Source organism: Tetrao urogallus, assembly GCF_951394365.1.
Source record: "Tetrao urogallus genome assembly, chromosome: 1".
Classification (NCBI taxonomy): Eukaryota; Metazoa; Chordata; class Aves; order Galliformes; family Phasianidae; genus Tetrao; species Tetrao urogallus.
In genome coordinates, this window is record NC_136813.1 from 81,981,122 (window position 1) to 81,999,096 (window position 17,975).

Here is a 17,975-nt window from a genome sequence, read left to right on the forward strand (position 1 = left end):
CGCTCCTACGAAGAAAGGCCGAGAGATGGGGCCTTTCAGTCCAGAGAAAAGAAGGCTCTGAGCTAATTTCATTGCAGCATTTAAAAAAGATAGAGACTTCTTATACAAGGACACAATGATAGGAAAAGGGGAAACAGTTTTAGAAGTAAAAAATAAATAAATAAAGAGAGAGACTTAGATTAAATGTTAGGAGGAATTTCTTCACTCTAATGGTGGAAAGGGAATAGAACAGGTTGCCCAGGTAAGTTGTGGGTGCCTCATCCCTGGAGACATTCAAGGGAAAGTTGGATGGAGCTTTGAGCAATCTTATCTAGAGGAAGATATCTCTGCTCATGGCAGTGGAGCTGGAACTAGATGGCCATTAAGGTCCCTCCCAACTCAAGCTGTTCTACAATGCAGACCATTCTACATATAAATACATAATCTAAAACTACTAAAAAATATGGTATTATAAACACATTTTTTTATAAGGACTTGAAATCTCAACCAAATAAAATGTGAGTAATACACATATAAGCTAATTACTGGACATACTGTGGAAGATTTTTATGCCATCGTAACCTTTGCAGATTGGGAAGAATCACAGGATATAGGAAAGCTAGCAGGCTCTATAAACTGGCAAATTCATCTAGCAGTAGTAACATACAGATAACAAGACAACTGTTGTCCTTGTTCTTCCTTCATTCTAAGGAATGTCCTTTGTCCTGTGCTTTACCTCTCTCACAGCTGAAAACTAAAACACATTAGCACTGTGTAACAGCATCACTACCAAAAACAGAATACTTCATTTAATGATGTATTAAAGTTAATTTAGCAAATGATGAAAAGTTATTCTTTAGTAGTGCACTTTGGTTAAAATACAAGCAACTTCCCTTGCATTATTTTATACTCTTCTGGGTGTATATTATCCAGCTGAACATTCTCTCAACTCCCAAAGAGAAATTATTTTTTAAAAACAAACAAAAAGTAGTATTTAAAAAAAACTTTAAAAATGTAGTTTTTTAAATATTTCATCACTTATCACCTATGATTTTAGGAACTTACCGGGATTAATTCTGAATAAAATAGCTTTTGGTTTAGATTTGCACACACCAATAAAGCTCAAATATATTTGGTGAATAGATTTTGTCTTTGAACATTGTAAATTATTTTTCTCTAGTTCTCTACCAATGATGTCAATAACCTGCTTCACTTCAAATACTCCAATCTGATGTGGAGAAAATGAAAATATCAAATCCTGTAAAAGAAAAGTGGTTATGAGACATTACAAAGGAAAAATGTAAACTAAATATGTAATTCTGTTTAACAGATTCATTATTTTCTCTGTTTACCTATAAAGATGTCTTCAGCACTGTGCTTCTGAAGTATGCCAATGATTACACACATGCACACATACATACAGCTACGCTAATAGAACCAGCAAAATCCTGCTAGTTCATTTCGGAAATAGACGAACTATTTTTTCATGTCCCAAATGACAGGTTTGTTAAATTATAGTTGCTTCCATATTCAAATTAAATTTAGCATAGCTTTTTATATTAAAGAAATACTATGTTACTCAAGTACTTGCAATAAACTGAAGGAAATGAAAAAAAAAACCTGCAAAGGCTTAGTCCTCTCAAGACAGTAAAACGCTAAAAACTTAAATCCAGGCAAAATGTAAGTAAAAAGATTTTGGAGGATCTCCTCCAGAAAAGTAATGTGGCCCATAGCCCAGCTAAAATGCCTCTACACCAATGCATGAAGCATGAGAAATAAGCAGGAGATAGAAACCACGGTGCAGTTAGAAGACTATGACCTAATTGCTACCATAAAACACGGAGATATAAATCACAGAACGACAATGCTATGATTGAGGGCTACAAGTTTTTTTAAAATTGATAGGCAAGATAGGAGGGGCAGAGAAACTTTCAGGCTCTTATTCTGGGTGGAGGGGAGCAGGTTTAACCACCTGGATATCTGCTGGGAAAACAACACAGTGAGCGGCAAGAAGTTCAGAAGACTCCTGAAGTCTGTTGAGGATAACTTCCTGGTTCGGGTATTGGATGGACCAACCAGAGAAGAAACATTACTGCACCTGATGATCAACAATTCAGAAAAGATTGTTAAAGAGGTTAAAATTGAAGGCAACATGGGCTGTAGTGACCAGACCCTGCTTCAATTTGTGATCTCGAGGAACACAAGCCTGGCAGAAAGCAGAATCAGGACCCTGAACTTTAGGAGAGTGAAATTGAGGCTGTTTAACTACTGGATGTGATCCGCTAGGAAACTGTCCTTAGGGACACAGGAATGGAACAGAGCTGGCAGCTTTTTAAGGGCACCTTTCTGAGAGCACAAGAACTCTCCATCCTCCAGCACTAGAAATCAAGCAGAGGAGACAGAAAACTGGCATGGCTGAGCAAGGACCTGCTGGTCAAACTGAGAGAAAAGATAGAAGAGATAGGCAGTGGAAGCAGGGATGGGTGGCTTGGGAAAAATACAGTGATGCTGTCTGGACATGCAGAGATGGGATTAGGAAGGCCAAGGCACAGATGGAACCGAATTTGTTGAGGGATGTAAAAAATAACAAGAGCCTATTTAAAAACATTGGCCAGAAAAGAAAGGCAAAGAAGAATGTACCTCTCCTGCAATAAATAAGAAGGGAAAACTGACTTCAGCAGATATAGAGAAAGCTGAGATATTCAATGACTTATTTGCCTCAGCTTTTGCTGGTATTCAGGCTTCTCACACCTGTCATATTACTGAAACTCGAGGCAGGGGAAAGAGGAGCAAAATCCCTCCTCCTATAAAAGCAGAGCAAGTCTGAGACAACCTCATGAGGTGGAGCATGTATAAGTCTACGAGACCAAACAACATGAAGCCAAGGGTCCTGAAAAAAACAGATGATGTAGCTGCCAAGCCATTCTCAATTGTATTTGGAAAGTCATGGCTGTCAGCTGAAATCCCTGGTGCCTAGACAAAGGGAAAAGCATTCCCATTTTCAGGAAAGGGAGAAAAGAAGATCTAGGGAACTACAAGCTGGTGACCCTGGTGTGCTTGGAAAGTTCATGGGCGCAAATCCTCCTGGAAGAAATGTTAAGGTACATGTGAGATGAGATGATCCAAGGCAGCCATCATGGGTTCACCAAGAGCAGATCATGCCTGACCAATCTGGTGGTCTCCTACAATGGAGTGACAGCATCAGTAGCCAAAGGAAAGGCAACTGATGTCATCTACCTGGACTTGTGCAAGGCCTTTGGTACGGTTCTGCACATCTTTATCTCTAAATTGAAGAGGTATGGATTTGAAGACTGGACTATTTGGTCCATAAAGAAATGGTTGGATGCTCATAGTCAGAGGGTTGTTGTCAATGGTTCTATATCCAGATGGAGGCCAGTCAAAAGTGGTGCTTCCTCAGGGGTCTATCTTGGGACCAATGCTGTTCAATATCTTTATCAACAAACTAGACAGTGAGATCATGTCCACCCTCAGTAAGCTTGTTGGTGACACCAAGCTGAGCGGTCTAGTTTGTACAACAGAAGGAAGGAAAGATATTCACAGGGACCTGGAGGTTTGAAAAGTGAGTCCATGTGAACCCAACGAGGCTCAAAAAGGTATTATATTTAGGCCGGGGCAATCCCAAATATATGAACAGACTGGGAGAAGAACACAATGAGAACAGCCCTGCAAAGGACTTGGGGGTCCTGAAGGACAAAAAGATCAACAAGAGCCAGTAGCACGCATGCTTGCAGCCTAGAAGGCCAACAGTATCCTGGGCTGCATCAAAAGAGGAGTGGCCAGCAGAGGAAGGAGATGATTGTTCCCTACTACTCTGATCTCATGAGGCCCCATCCTATGTCCTGCTTCAAGCAGGTGCAGAAGGAGGCCACAAATTAATTGTACTTACATAGTAAAATGCCCACCTTATCATGGCCTTTCAGAACAGGAAGGGAGCTTTAAAACAGGAGGGGTACCGACTTTTTTGCATGGTCTGATTATGATAGGAAAAGGGAGAATGGCTTTAAACTAAAAGAGGGGAAGTCTAGATTAGATGTTAGGAGGAAACACTTTACCCAGAGGGTGGTGAGACACTGGCACAGCTGTCTAGAGAAGCTGTGGGTGCTCTGTCCCAGGAGGAGTTCAACATCAGTTTGTATGGGACCCTGGGCAGCCTGAGCTGGTGGGTGGCAGCCCTGCCCATTGCAAGGGAGTTGGAACTGGATTATCTTTAAGGTCCCTTCCAATCTTAGCCCTACAATGATTCTATTAAAATTTTCTTACTATAATTACCTTTTACAAATTTAAAATATCTCTTGCTATTTCCTGGAGTACAGGAAAGACCATTAAGGAGAGGGAAATGATCACCCCCCTCTACTAAGCTCTTGTGAGGCCCCATCTGGAGTACTGCACCCGGGCCTGGGGCCCCCAGTACAGGAAGGATGTGGAGCTCTTGGAGCAAGTTCAGAGAAGGGCCACTTAGATGATCAGAGGGCTGGAGCACCTCTCCTTTGAGGAAAGGTTGAAGGAACTGGGATTATTTAGCTTAGAGAAGAGGAGGTTCCGGGAAGACCTCATTGCAGCCTTCCAGTACTTGAAGGGACCATATGAACAGGAGGGGGGAACGGCTGTTTACAAGGGTGAATAATGATAGGACAAGAGGGAAATGATCTTAAACTGAGATAGGGGAGGTTTAGGTTAGGTATTAGGTGGAAGTTTTTCCACGCAGAGGGTGGTGATGCTCTGGAACAGGTTGCCAAAAAAGATTGTGGATGCCCCATCCCTGGAGGCATTCAAGGCCAGGCTGGAGGTGACTCTGGGCAGCCTGGTGTAGTGGATGGCGACCCTGCACATAGCAGGAGGTTGAAACCAGATGATTATTGTGGTCCTTTTCAACCCAGGCCATTCTATGATTCTATAGAATCACAGAATATATAAGGAGAAAAAAAATATGCATTTAGCTGATATTAAATATTATAACTGCTGAAATTAAATTATTCTGTTTTACTTTAAACAAACTTCACTACTGATCCATGTAAAATAACCTACTTATGTATATAATCTATGACAAAGAGATAATTACCTTAGTAGAACTTTTTTTAATTTTTCCTTTTTCAGGAGAAATATTAAAATGAGCAGTCTTGCGGAAACTGAACTTTACTGGAAGGGACTCAGATTCATTTTTGAGTGTGCACAAAACTTGTGTTTGTTCACCCAGGAAACAGTCCATAAACTTAATTACAGGTCCTCGATTTAAAGTTAACATGACAGGAAGAGCAGAACCTGTCACAGCCAATTCTGTGCTATTAGGACGATTCTCTGTGTTAGAAATGGACACAAACAGAAAATAGTAAATAAACAACAACAACCACCACCCATACATTACCACAGAAATGTATTAGCATACCAGCAAGAACCATCACGCTATAGCTGTATGGTTGTAAAATCAAAATAATACTGCTAGACACTATGATTTATGAGGCAGTTTTCTATAAGATTTGAACACAGACATGTTTATTGATAATGGCTGCTAGAAAATAAATTGTTCTTTTATTAAATTCAAATGAATATCATTTCATCCTCAAAATGCTAAACGTATAACCCATGTGCTAGTGACTTACAAATGGATGTTGGTGTTTGTCTCCTCCCTCCCAAATTTTTACATTAAGTTTTAGCTGTTCACTGCGAACAGATTCATTCATGACATGCATGAATACACTCAACTCTTTCTACTCACAACAGATTTTGGTGCTAAGGCATAAAAGCTTCCCATAACACTGTTAAGTAGTAGTAGAAGAAATTAAAAAAAAATTAAGATATACAATTTTATCATCCATATACAGTGACTATACAGTTCTATAACATACTTGTACTTGGTGTGGTACCATCACTGGGGGTCTGCAGATCTTTATTACCAGCAGCCTCAAATCTCAGGAACAATAGATAATCTTGTTTTGGTGGTGAATCATTCGCTACAAAGGCCCCTTTAAATTTCCTGTAAGTCATAATCTCTAATTACAAGATTAAATAAAAAAAAAAAAGCAAAAAAAAAAAAACCAAACAAACAAAAAAAGCATAATTTTTGTCATCTACTTCAGCTTCTTTGCTATTGATTACCGATTGAAAAAAATATTTTTATAGTTTCTGTAAAAAATTGAAAGTTAACAAATTTAACTGAGCAGTATCTGTATGCCTATGATGCTAGTTATTAGATATCTTCACCATTCACATGTTTCTACAATAGTTTTCTAAAGATTCCATCCACATGAACCACTTATAAGAGTTCCAGCAAGAGAAAGTGCTCATTCCGTTTCCTGTTTGTCTTCCTTGTTTGAAGGAGAAATGTTCCATTATGCCTACTATTTTTTTTTAATTACAAAGAAAGCTCTCCCAAAATGTTTCAGTCTCTTGGTGATTAAATATCTACTCTTTCATATTGCTGCACATATATGATAACTTTATGAAAAAAGTCTAATGTCCTGAAAAAGACATTTGACTCTTTCTCTTTGACAGAAATTTCTCAATCTTTAGAGATTCAACACATTTAATTGGAGCAATAATGCATTCCCTTTGCAAAATCTACTAAGATTATTCTTATCTCAAAAGAAGCTTAGTCAATTCCTGGTCCAAACGCATCTTTTATGAACTACAAAACATCTCCTAAATAACTATTTCAGATTTAACTTTATAGAACCAGGCAATCAGGATATCCCAAGTTGGAAGAGACCCAAAATATTGAGTCCAGCTCCTGGCTCTACACAGGACCACCTAAAATTCAAAACCTGTGTGGGTGCACTGTACAAACGCACTTAACTCCAGCACTTGGGGCCATGCCTACTGCCCTGAGCAGCTAGTGCCAGTGTCCATCCATCATCTTTTGAAGAGCCTTCTCCTAACACCCAATCTAATCCTCCCCTGACACAGCTCCATGCTGTTCCCTCGGGCCCTGTCGCTGTCACACAGAGCAGAGCTCAGCGCTGCCCCTCCGCTCCCTGTGAGGAGCTGCAGCTGCCATCAGGCCTCCCCTCAGCTCCTGTGCTCTGCGCACACCGAGGAGCCTCAGCTGCTCTTAATCTCTCTTTCCCTCTAGACCCTTCCCTATCTTTGAAGCCCCTCTTTTGATGCTATCTCATAGTTTCATGCCCTTCTTATACTGTGCTAGTCAAAACTGTGCACATGCTGACGGCTCACCGGCACAGAGCAGACTGGGACAATCCTTTCTCTTGCCCAGCTAACAGGAGGTCTAAAGTACCCCATAGTACAGTTGACCCCATTTGCTTCACAGGACACTACTGACTCTTACTCAACTTCTCATCAACCAGAACCCCCAGATCCCTTTCTGCAAGGCTGTTATCCAGACTCTCCTCCCCCAGTCTGGAAATACACCCAAGAATGCATCATCCCAAGTACATTTATAATTAGGACACTCACTCACTTTGGACAAAAGCACAGTGTAACCATGGACTTTTGATAAGGTGGCAAGGTTCCCTGATCAGGAATGCACCAGATTAAGGTGGAAACATCTAAATCTCTTGTTTTGTTTATTAAGCTCAAATCTTGTAAAACAGCGTCTGCACTCTTCTGTAGATCTGTTCCCTAAAAGAAAAATCAAAACATGGATATGTCAACAGCTCAGCTTGCTGTTTTATGTTCTCAAATTCTTTTCTGTTTTTTTTGTTTTGTTTTGTTTTTCCCCTATGCAGTCTTGCATCTTTCACAAGAAGTAAAAAGATGTAACCTAAGGAACACCAGTAAGTCATATTTTCACAGCACACAACTAATTAACTAATTTTACATAAATGTTTTACTTTAAAAAAAAAAAAAAAAAAAAAAAAAAAAAAAAAAAAAAATGATGGCTAGTCAGATTACTTCACTATCACAGAAAAAAACAATTGAAACTGCAAGCATTCAACATTCTGCAATACCAGAGTGTTTTGACAACTCTCAAATCACAACAAATGCATTAAGCAAAACCCCCATCACAAAAAAAAAAAAAAAAAAAAAAAAAAAAAGAGGAAGAAAGGAACATACTTAACATTCTTAATGCTATAATGTCACATGTTGAAACAAGAATCTGAAAAAAAACTTAATTCCAAAGTAAAGACATAGCAGCTTTTGTACACTTGGGAGAAGTGACAGTGAGTTTATTAATGAGGATGTAGTATGACACCATAAATGCAGTCAGAAGACCAGTGTGGAGAAACAAAAAATGCAAAAGCAGAAATAAACTTTTAACATATTAACATATTAAGCTTTAACATTTTAACATATATATTTATATTATATATATATATTTAACATATATATTTTAATATAGTAAAACATTAGCATATTAAGCTTTTAATATATATATATTATCTTACCATCTCCCCTCCAACAGCATTGTCTTCCAGTACTGCTACCCAGTCCATACACTCTGGACTATCATTGTGTAAAGATATTTGTTTAGTCTTTGAAGACCCAAAATAAACCGATCCAAAATTAATGCATTCCAATACATTTCCAGAAGGCAGTCCTAGAACTTTAAGAACTTGTTCCACAACAACAGCTTTGATCCATACTTCTGTAGAGCTACGTCCTTCCATCTCCACTCTGTCAGTAAAAGTAGCAAATTATAGGTAATGTAGAGAAATGTTAGAAATAATCACTCGGTTTTTCAATAGAACTACCCAAACAAACACATCAAAACATTTCAACTAAAATTATTGTCCCATAGATAATAAAAGCAAAAAAGTATACCCAACATACAATTCCTAGCAGATATATCACCAATCACACAAAAATGAATAAATAAATTCACACATTACAGTATAAGGTTTGGGGGAGTTTTTCCAGTTTTTCCTTTTTCCCCTCCTCTTCTCAATTTTGTTGGCACACTGTTGTTTCAAACAATAGGAATGGCATCTCAGAAGCATCAGATGTCCATAAATGATATGCTCCTGTTTTTCCTCTGACAATTTGTGTATCTGGAAATCCATGTTGGTGTATACCTGTAATTTTCTCTTAGAAAACCGGAGCTAGAAGTTCATTTTAGATGAACACATAGAACAGGTATTGTTCCTTCCTGAATGCCCGAGTTTCACAACAGCACTAAACACCAAAGGACCATATAGATATTGTATAAATCTTATTCTACTGAAACAATCTATGTTCTTACAAAAATCTTATTCTACTGAAACAATCTGTGTTCTTACAAAAGAATCAAATGTAGTAATGTAATACTCCGTTCTAACAGAACCAACTCTTCAGTAGCTTCAGAGCTGTAAAATCTTTGAATAGTCAGATATATAATGCCACAGCAGATGTTCAAGAGAATCTCAACTTCTCTGAATATCATCTTTTAGCTTCTAATTACTGAATTCACCAAAACAGAAAATAATTTTTACAAAAATACAAAAGAGAATATTCCTCTGAGAAATTTGCTTGTGCGGAGATTTAAAAAAAAAAAAAAAAAATGCTTAGAGGAAAAGATAAATAAAAATAACCAGGATGGACTAGATGATCTTGTAGGGTCCATTCCAACCTTGTGATTCTATGATCTATAGCAAACTTGGGAGCTTTTTTTTTTGTTTAGGTAAACATATTCATACAATTTTTAGAATTAATAACAGACAAGAATGTAATTTACAGACTGCAATTATATCAGTCATATACTCACTTTATCATTTCTTTGATGATTCTTGGTACATCTGTACAGATATGCACTTTAACCACCTTGAAAGATTTGGGCTCTACCACTCCACTTGTAGGTTCTATGTCAAGCAGAATATCCCCAGTATATGATATTTTAAATGCACCTACAAGAAACAATACATTAAATTTGTAGATTTATATACCTCTATTAAACACTTAGAATAACAAATGACAGGCTTCTGTATGTACTGTGCAGCAGTGTTTATAAATAGAAATAGTTCCTATACAAAGTGAAAATTCCTACGTTATGTAAATTATGAATGTATCTATAAAACATATATTATCAATCTCATTTTTCTAATCATCATTCCTCAAACTAACAACTTGATATGTATATTAAAAAAAAAAAAGTGAAGAAAGTGTTTTCATTACAAATTTTAGTCAGTTATAGGACAAGAAGAACAGAATTATTTAGTTTTCTCCTAACTTCTAACAATCCAACCAGCTAGAGCCTTGAAAAACTTAAAGAGCTGTAACATGGACTAAATTGAATTACTAACATGAAACTTCATTTATTTAGAAACTCTCACAAATTGCTCTTTCGTGGCATGTTACCATTATTCAAATGAACACACCATCTTCTTTTAAACTGTATGTTACCTCTAGCTCAAGATTTTCACATAGCTCATTATTGTTAATAAATGAATCCACAAGCTGAGTACTCTGCAAGACTTAATAGTCAAATCCACCTTTAAAATAAAACCCTATATTTTGAGCACATACCTTGGAATCTTCTAAGTTACTTTAAATAATATTCACTTAAGCATTTCAGCCCATACCTACATACTTGTCTTACCACAGCTACTATCCAGATCACCATGTCACAGGTAAACAGGTTTTGGTCTTGTTGAGCTTGTTTTAATTATCTTTAAACTAGCAGACTTAAAACATACTCAACAGCTATCCACTTTTGTTGGTTTTGATTTACACAAACAAATTCTGCTCTAATTACACAGGACCATGTCCCTCCTGTACTCCGCATCTGGACACAGAACTCCAGGTGAGGCCCACCTAATTTCTGAGGAAAGGTATCTGCAGCTTTTACTAGAAGAAAAGGAAGAGAGACTATGTAGATCACATAGGCACTCTTACACTCCAGTCTTCATGTTTCCTATAATTCTTAGAATTGTCCCTCATAGAAGTTGAAGGATTTTAATGTTTGGAAAGCATTATGATTTCAAATGCTATGGCAGAAAAAAGAAAGACTTTCTGTTTGTTTTTTTTGTTTGTTTTGTTTTTAACTTCTCATAAAGTATATGGTTCAATTCCCATTCCAGAGATTTTGAAAGTACAGGGAGCTTATGTTTATTTATTCAACAAACAGCTACTGGGATCAGAAAATCACAAAGACAACACACAAAGCAAGAGCAGAGGTGATTTACTATTATTTATGCTGGACATAGTGAGCTAATAAGAAACTTAAAAAAAAAAAAATCTATCAGACATGATTCAGGAAAAAAAGACCTAGAAGAATTTTGCAAGATGCTAAATCAGTGCTTCTTCCCTGAGCAGACAGTACTTCTGTACTGCCTACAGAAGTAATGGACCATTAAGAACAGCGGTGATTTAACTCAGGCAGGAAGCTCAGCACCATCACACACCACTCTCACTCCACCTCATTAAGACAGAGGGAGAAAAGAAAATAGGGAGGATGGGGGGCAGGATGCCTACAGGTTCAGACTGGGACAATTACTGTCATGGGCAAAGGGAGTATAGGCAAAGTTTCAGCGTAAGGGAGATTGACATAATTTATCGCTTAATGAGAGCAGACTAAATCAGTGAAAACAAAAAGTAAAATCACCTTCCCTGCATCCACCCTGTTCTGCCTCTTCCCCCTGAATGGCAGGGAAACAGGGAGTTGGGGCTGCAGTCAATCCATATGGCTGCACCTCTGCCGTTCCTACACGGTCACTCTCTGCCTCTGCTCCATGTGACGTCCCTCCCACAGGATGGGATGCTGTCCTTCCTGTACTGAACCCACATGGGTTTCCCACAGGCTGCAGCACTCCAAGCTGCCCTGCTCTGACATGGGGCACTGCTAGGTTCTGCTCATAGAAGCCCCCTGAACTGCTCAGCCCACTACCAAAACCTTGCCATGTAAACCCAACTCATGAAACCACGATACTCATTAAATGTCTAACTCAGAACTTGCATAAAATTACATTTTCCAAGAAGAAAAGCTTTCACAATTTAATGCGTACTAAACATTTACCTGACAATGATCCATGGTTAGCAATACTAATCTCTTTACTAATTATTTTACTGTTTGCAACCACTGTACCAAAATCAACCTCTGGCTCAGTTTCCAGATAACAGGATGGAATTAACCTGTAGAAAGGAGAATTAAAAAAAAAAAAAAAAAAAAAAAAAAAAAAAAAAAAAAAAAAAAGAAAAAAGACATGGTTATATTCTCCGAAAACTTGAAAATAAATTTGTATCTTCAAGGAATTTGATTGAGTACCACAATGGAAAGAATTCTGCTTTCCTCCTAGTAGTCCTACTAATGAAGCTCACTCTAGCACTATAGCATATATAGAGAACACACAAAAAAGCTTATCTATCAAGCTGTTAAATGACTGCAACTTTAGTACAAATTATCCTCAAGTATTTAGGCAAAACAGAGTGAATACATTTCTATTTAGTTTCAAATACATTATTAAGTACAAAGAACTTTAATTAGAAAAGCTTTCACTACATTGAGTCAGTTGCAGCACAGAAGTTGACATTCACCATATTTCATTATCAGCTGCCTGAACTAAAAGCAGAGAAAATATATGCATGTCCGTTTCAATTTGGACTTCTTGTTTTATAAATATTTCATGCAGTTTCTATAAAATATATTACAACACAGGAAGTGAGTAATGAAAAATTATTTCTGTTATTTATTTAAGAGCCTCTTGCAGCATGACAACTTCACTGGATAGGGTGGGAACTGCTTAGCCATAATGAAAAGCTGCTGCTTCCTTAAGCAAACTTGTAAAAGCTTCAGTTACTAACGCAAGCACACTTCTGATCTCATGTAAAATTGCATTCAAAATGAATTAGGATTTTGTATGAGCACAGCTGTCTATCTCCTCTTACCTACCAAGAGGAACATGCAGCAATTTGCATTTTATGATCTGCACTGCTTCACACACTACAAAACACTAACAGGAGAAAGAAAATAATCTCCTTGGAGAGCTAAGTAAACTCTACCTCATAAGTACCTCTAAGTAAACTCTAACTCATGAAACCTTCTTCATGAAGGACAGGAGTGAGCAAGTGAACACTAGTGGGAGAAAAGGAGGGAAGGAAAAAACAAGGAATCAGGAATGCAACAAAAGAAGTTGCTCTTCGGCATAATAATACACTGGTTTTAATTCTCAATAAGAATTTATTGAAATTCAAAATAAAATAGTGAATTCTTGATAGGGATGATCAAGCCCAGCAGGATGTAGGGGTAAAAACAAAATCACCAAAACAACCCTCTCAAGACAAGATTAGAATACACTTGAACAGATCATAAAAACTTCACAACATGCACCAACTATTTAGACATTCTTCCAAAAAGTTTCATGAGAAATGTGAAATACTTCTACACAAGACCCAACAGTATACATAGAGCTGAAATGAAAGGTGAAAAACTGTATAATTTGAAACACAGAAGACTGGAAATAAACAAATACCTACAAGAGAAGTAGCAGACATTTAAAGAGGCCAGTCCAAATAATATCAGCAACTGCCAAGTATTCTTTATTCTATTCTTGGATTACTTTTATGAATTTTCTGAACATGCTCTCACATGCCCTAAAATGTAGTTCTGTTCTTCATATGTGTGAATACTTTTTAAAAGTACCACCGATACACAGATTCGGCATCATTCCCCATAGAAAATGAAAAGCACAGTATGTGAAGGGGCCAGAAGTCAGAATCCGTGATTGATAAAAATTCTGTTTATGTGTCACAAAAACATACAAAATGTCTATGTGTATGTGTCACAAAACATACAAAAACATACAACACTTAGAGAGAAATCTAAGCACACAATGATTTCAAGATTATCTATTTCAACTTTTGACACTTTAGGAAAAATAAGATTAACGTATACTACATGTTTCTGATGATGCAATGCATTAGTAATAATAAAAAAGTTATTAAAAAATATATATACAGGAAGACGAGCTACATGTTAGAAATATATTCATTCCAGTTGGAGGAAAAGGAGGTAAGAGACAACACCGGCTTCCTCCAAATACAACTTGCAAGTTGTTTGTTTTGGTTTTTGTTTTTGTTTTTTTTATATTGGCAGTGTTTTCCATCATATTAAAGACTTCTGCAGGCATTCCAAAGTAATATCTTTTTTTTTTTTTTTTTTTTTTTTTAAAAAAAAAAAAGGAAAAACCTATGATTAATATTTCTCAACCACTGAGTTCTCACATATTCTTACCTATATTATTTTCTCAAATCAAAATGATAAATAGTGTGTTTAAAGATTTCTTTGTACAGAATAATCTTACGTACGTAGTGTATTAAAGGGTCAAGAACTGAATACAAACTTAGCAATCTACTGCAAGTCTTTTCCAGAAAGAGGTTGCCAGCAGCATTATTTCTGTAAGTGAAATCTGTCCAAGGAGGTCTTATGTCCAGAACCAATAAGAACAGATTTCTTCTAGGAAATGCACCATCGCAGAACAGATTTAGAGACAGCTACTTCTTAATAACTCACAAGAAACCTGCCATACCAGAAGGATCAATAGAAGAAATTCTAGGTTCCACATAGCATTATGTGATAACTTAACCCTAAGAATAGCATATAAAAGCATCCCTGTCTTCCAAAAAAAGGAAAGAAATCTTGCTCTCCACACCTCACAAATCTGCTCCCTTTAATAATCTTTACTGTTAACATACACTAACAATTACTTTTACTATACTGTGAAATCAGTCAAATGTGTAGAATTATAACTATGCCCATTTACATCATTTGACCCCAGAGATTTCTAATATTAAGACTGATAATGGTAAGAATCTGTTTTTTGGCCTGTGGCTAAGATTAGCAAATATTAATATCAGCCCAGAAAATAAAAAAGCATGCAATTCAGATAACATACTTAGTCTGAAAATAAGTATATTGTTAGAGTTTATGTTGAGAGGGAACTCATCTGCCATAATTTAGCAATCTGAAAGTTAAAGCTGTTGTCATTCTATTCTTTTTCTTTATAGACAAAGGAGAAAAAGTCCTCCAGAACAATTCCATCTTATCCTCATACAGCCAAAGGCTGATGAAACATATTTGGAAGCTTAACTTTTTGAATCAATATCATGGGTACATACAATACACAGACATATATTTTTATAAACACACACAAAATTACACAGGGACTGATGAAAACGGTCCTCAAATGTGTGATCTTATTACAAAACATCCACTATATTTTTAGATTTACACAGTGGGTTCTTCATAAAAACCCCACTACACAACTAATACAGAGTAAACAATCCAAAACCTCTCTAAGATTAAAGGAACCACCAACCCAACTTCTTACACATCTACTGCTCAAAAGAAGAAAATATATATATATATTTTATAAAGAAACTCTCTTTGTTTTCATTGCAGTTGATAAACTAGTTAGTAGCCATAAACTTCCCACAAGATTAAACTGAAAACAGTAACGGCATAATATCAACTTTCAACAGGCATACCCAACCAGGGGGATATCAACTATGTCTTCTTCTATTAAAAGAGGTAGACTATCTTGAAGATCTTCTTCAATCTCAGGACAATATTCTACAAAAGCTTTGACTTGAAGTCCAGGTGCAACGAGGTTTTCTGGATTTTCCACAATTAGTTTAAACTGCAGCATAAAAAAAATAAATAAAGAACAAATGTTCACTTTCATTTCTAGATTGAAAAAACTTACACATATGGCTCATTTTCAGAATAACACTAACAACAATAGATTGATTTAAAATTCACAACTGGTTTTAAAACATGCAGAATTTTGTAAAATTCCTTTTCCTATTTATTTATTTATATTATTTGCACTGGCACAGCAGCCCAGAGAAGCTGTGGTGCCCCATCCCTGGAGGTGCTCAAGGCCAGGTTGGATGGGGCCCTGGGCAGCCTGAGCTGGTGGAGAGCAGCCCTGCCCACGGCAGGGGTTGGGGCAGCGTGGGCTCTGAGGTCCCTTCCAGCCAAAGCCATTCTGTGATTCACCCTTGAGCAGTAAAAGAAAGGCTGAATGAATAATGTAATTTGATGGGTTCGGGAAGTGTTAATCTAACAGAATGCTGTTTCTAGACCTTCCAAGAAAGCTCCAGTTTTGTTGCTGTTGTCATGAACATTCTGAAGCGCAGCAAGATAAGGGCAGTTGCTACATAATACAGAATCTTTTTAATATCTGAAAAAGCAACAAGGATTAAGTCTCAATCCAAAGCAGCAAAAAAGAGACTGTGTAAGAATTTTCTGTAGATCTGACCTACATTCCGCTGAATTCAACTGAAAGTCCCACTACACACTGAAAATCTGCTTGAAAGGTGCATGCATGCACTTCTTTCTTCAGGGAGAAGTGAGAGGGAAAACAAACAAGAAGAAAAAAAAGAAAACAAGTAGGTGACACAAAGTATCTTCTTGTATCTGCTGACGTCCAACACTCCCTTCAAGCCCTTCCTTAAACAAAGAACAATATGAGCAAACCGCCAGAATGTAGGAGGAATCCCACAGCTACCACATTTCCAGAAAACTTGATCAGCAGAGATCAAGCAACTCTCTTATGTTTCAGTACAATTCACATCACTCTATGCATAACAGGCTTCTGCTCTACATGTCCACTTCAATTGCTTATGTCTAAAGAGTCATCCCAGTATTCTTGGAGTCTTCTGTACTAATCTTTATTTGGAACTCATAAGCAAAAAAATAATATAAGCATATTTGTTGATTGCATTGTTAGAACATCTCCTATTTCAGTGAAATTTCCCTAGCAATATAAATACTCAACTAGAAGAAATTTATCATGCAAAATGCATCACGTTATTATGGGGTTGATTTTTAAATGGTCACACTTCAATTTTAAAGTGTGAACAATTTACCTCTTCTCTAAAAAGAATTAAACATCCATGCATATTCATTCTGTGTAAAGGGAAATGAATATTTTAGAATGCTAAATTTTAAATGAAACCCATGGATAACTGCCTTGTGAGCTAACTTCCTTGAAATGCACATTTCAGCCTCATGCTGTGGCAGCTCAGAAAGGTTAATTTTCAGTTCTTGCGCTCTATGAACGTAACACTTCAAAATATTTACAGACGAGTCACACTTCACTTCACCTTAAGTCTCATGCTAGGCATCTCACAGATGATGGCGTTAAAGTATTCAGCCTAAGGCACTGACTATTTTTTGTTTGCTCCATTGGTTGGGTTTTTTCTTTTACTAACAGTAACTGTATTCATAAATTATGACTGAGTAAGCCTTTTTGTCTCTTCTAAAAATTGATTCTGCCTTTCCATTTCTACAATGTGAAAAATTGATGAATAAGGCTCACGAAAACTAACAAAACACAATAACTACTGCCCTAGCAAATCAAGCTCAAAATGCTATGAGCACGAGGCAGTATCAGCTTCTGTTCCATCTCCAATAAAAGTCCAACATTTTGATCCTAATTTTGAATTAATTAACAGGTTAAATACTAGCTGAATGAAGGACAAATGCAAAACTACTAATCACAGTTGGGTCTTGCTGGGTCCACATCACCGAAGGACATGGGTTAGTGGGCATGGTGGTGATGGTTTGGTGGAAAAGAGCACTAAGATCATCTAGTCCAACCAACCTTAATGATCTGAGAGAGATTCTATGTCAAGGGCTATACCCATTGCAATTGGAAAGATTTTTAAAGGTTGGATACACACTGACTTTTCCAGAAGTAATGAGATGAATATGAGAACCTAATGAATGAACGGGAAACTAATGAGAATCGTGCCACCTTTAGAAAAGATGGAAGAACTTTTTTCTGAGAAAGCCTTCCACAAGCAAGCACTACAAATTGACTCCTTCTCTCAGAAAATTTATGAGAGCACAATAGAGACCTAACAGAGCTGTCAATCAGTGCTACGAAATCCCAGAAAAAAACAATTGCACAAGCTGTAATCTGTAGCCAATCTGGAACACTTCACAAATCTGACCCACTTTCATATGGCTATTCTTGAAATAAAAGGGAAATCACAGGTTTCTTGAGAGATAACATTTCTGAAAGGCACAAAGCCAGTGAGAAAAAGCTAAGCAGGATTTGCTACAAAGTTCTTAATGTAGTATGGCATATGAGAAAGCTTAATTA

General features: G+C 37.0%; 1 protein-coding gene across 1 annotated transcript in view; it reads right to left on the bottom strand.

Annotated features, from left to right (window-relative positions):
- CFAP47 (cilia and flagella associated protein 47) overlaps window positions 1–17,975 on the bottom strand; it is a gene marked incomplete at both ends in the record, with an annotated part of 263,453 nt that overhangs the window by 244,044 nt on the left and 1,434 nt on the right. Inside the window, 8 exon segments of the mRNA XM_079549119.1 lie at window positions 1,045–1,237; window positions 5,060–5,295; window positions 5,844–5,971; window positions 7,412–7,572; window positions 8,340–8,568; window positions 9,635–9,773; window positions 11,882–11,997; window positions 15,349–15,500. Coding sequence (XP_079405245.1) covers window positions 1,045–1,237; window positions 5,060–5,295; window positions 5,844–5,971; window positions 7,412–7,572; window positions 8,340–8,568; window positions 9,635–9,773; window positions 11,882–11,997; window positions 15,349–15,500 — 1,354 coding nt within the window.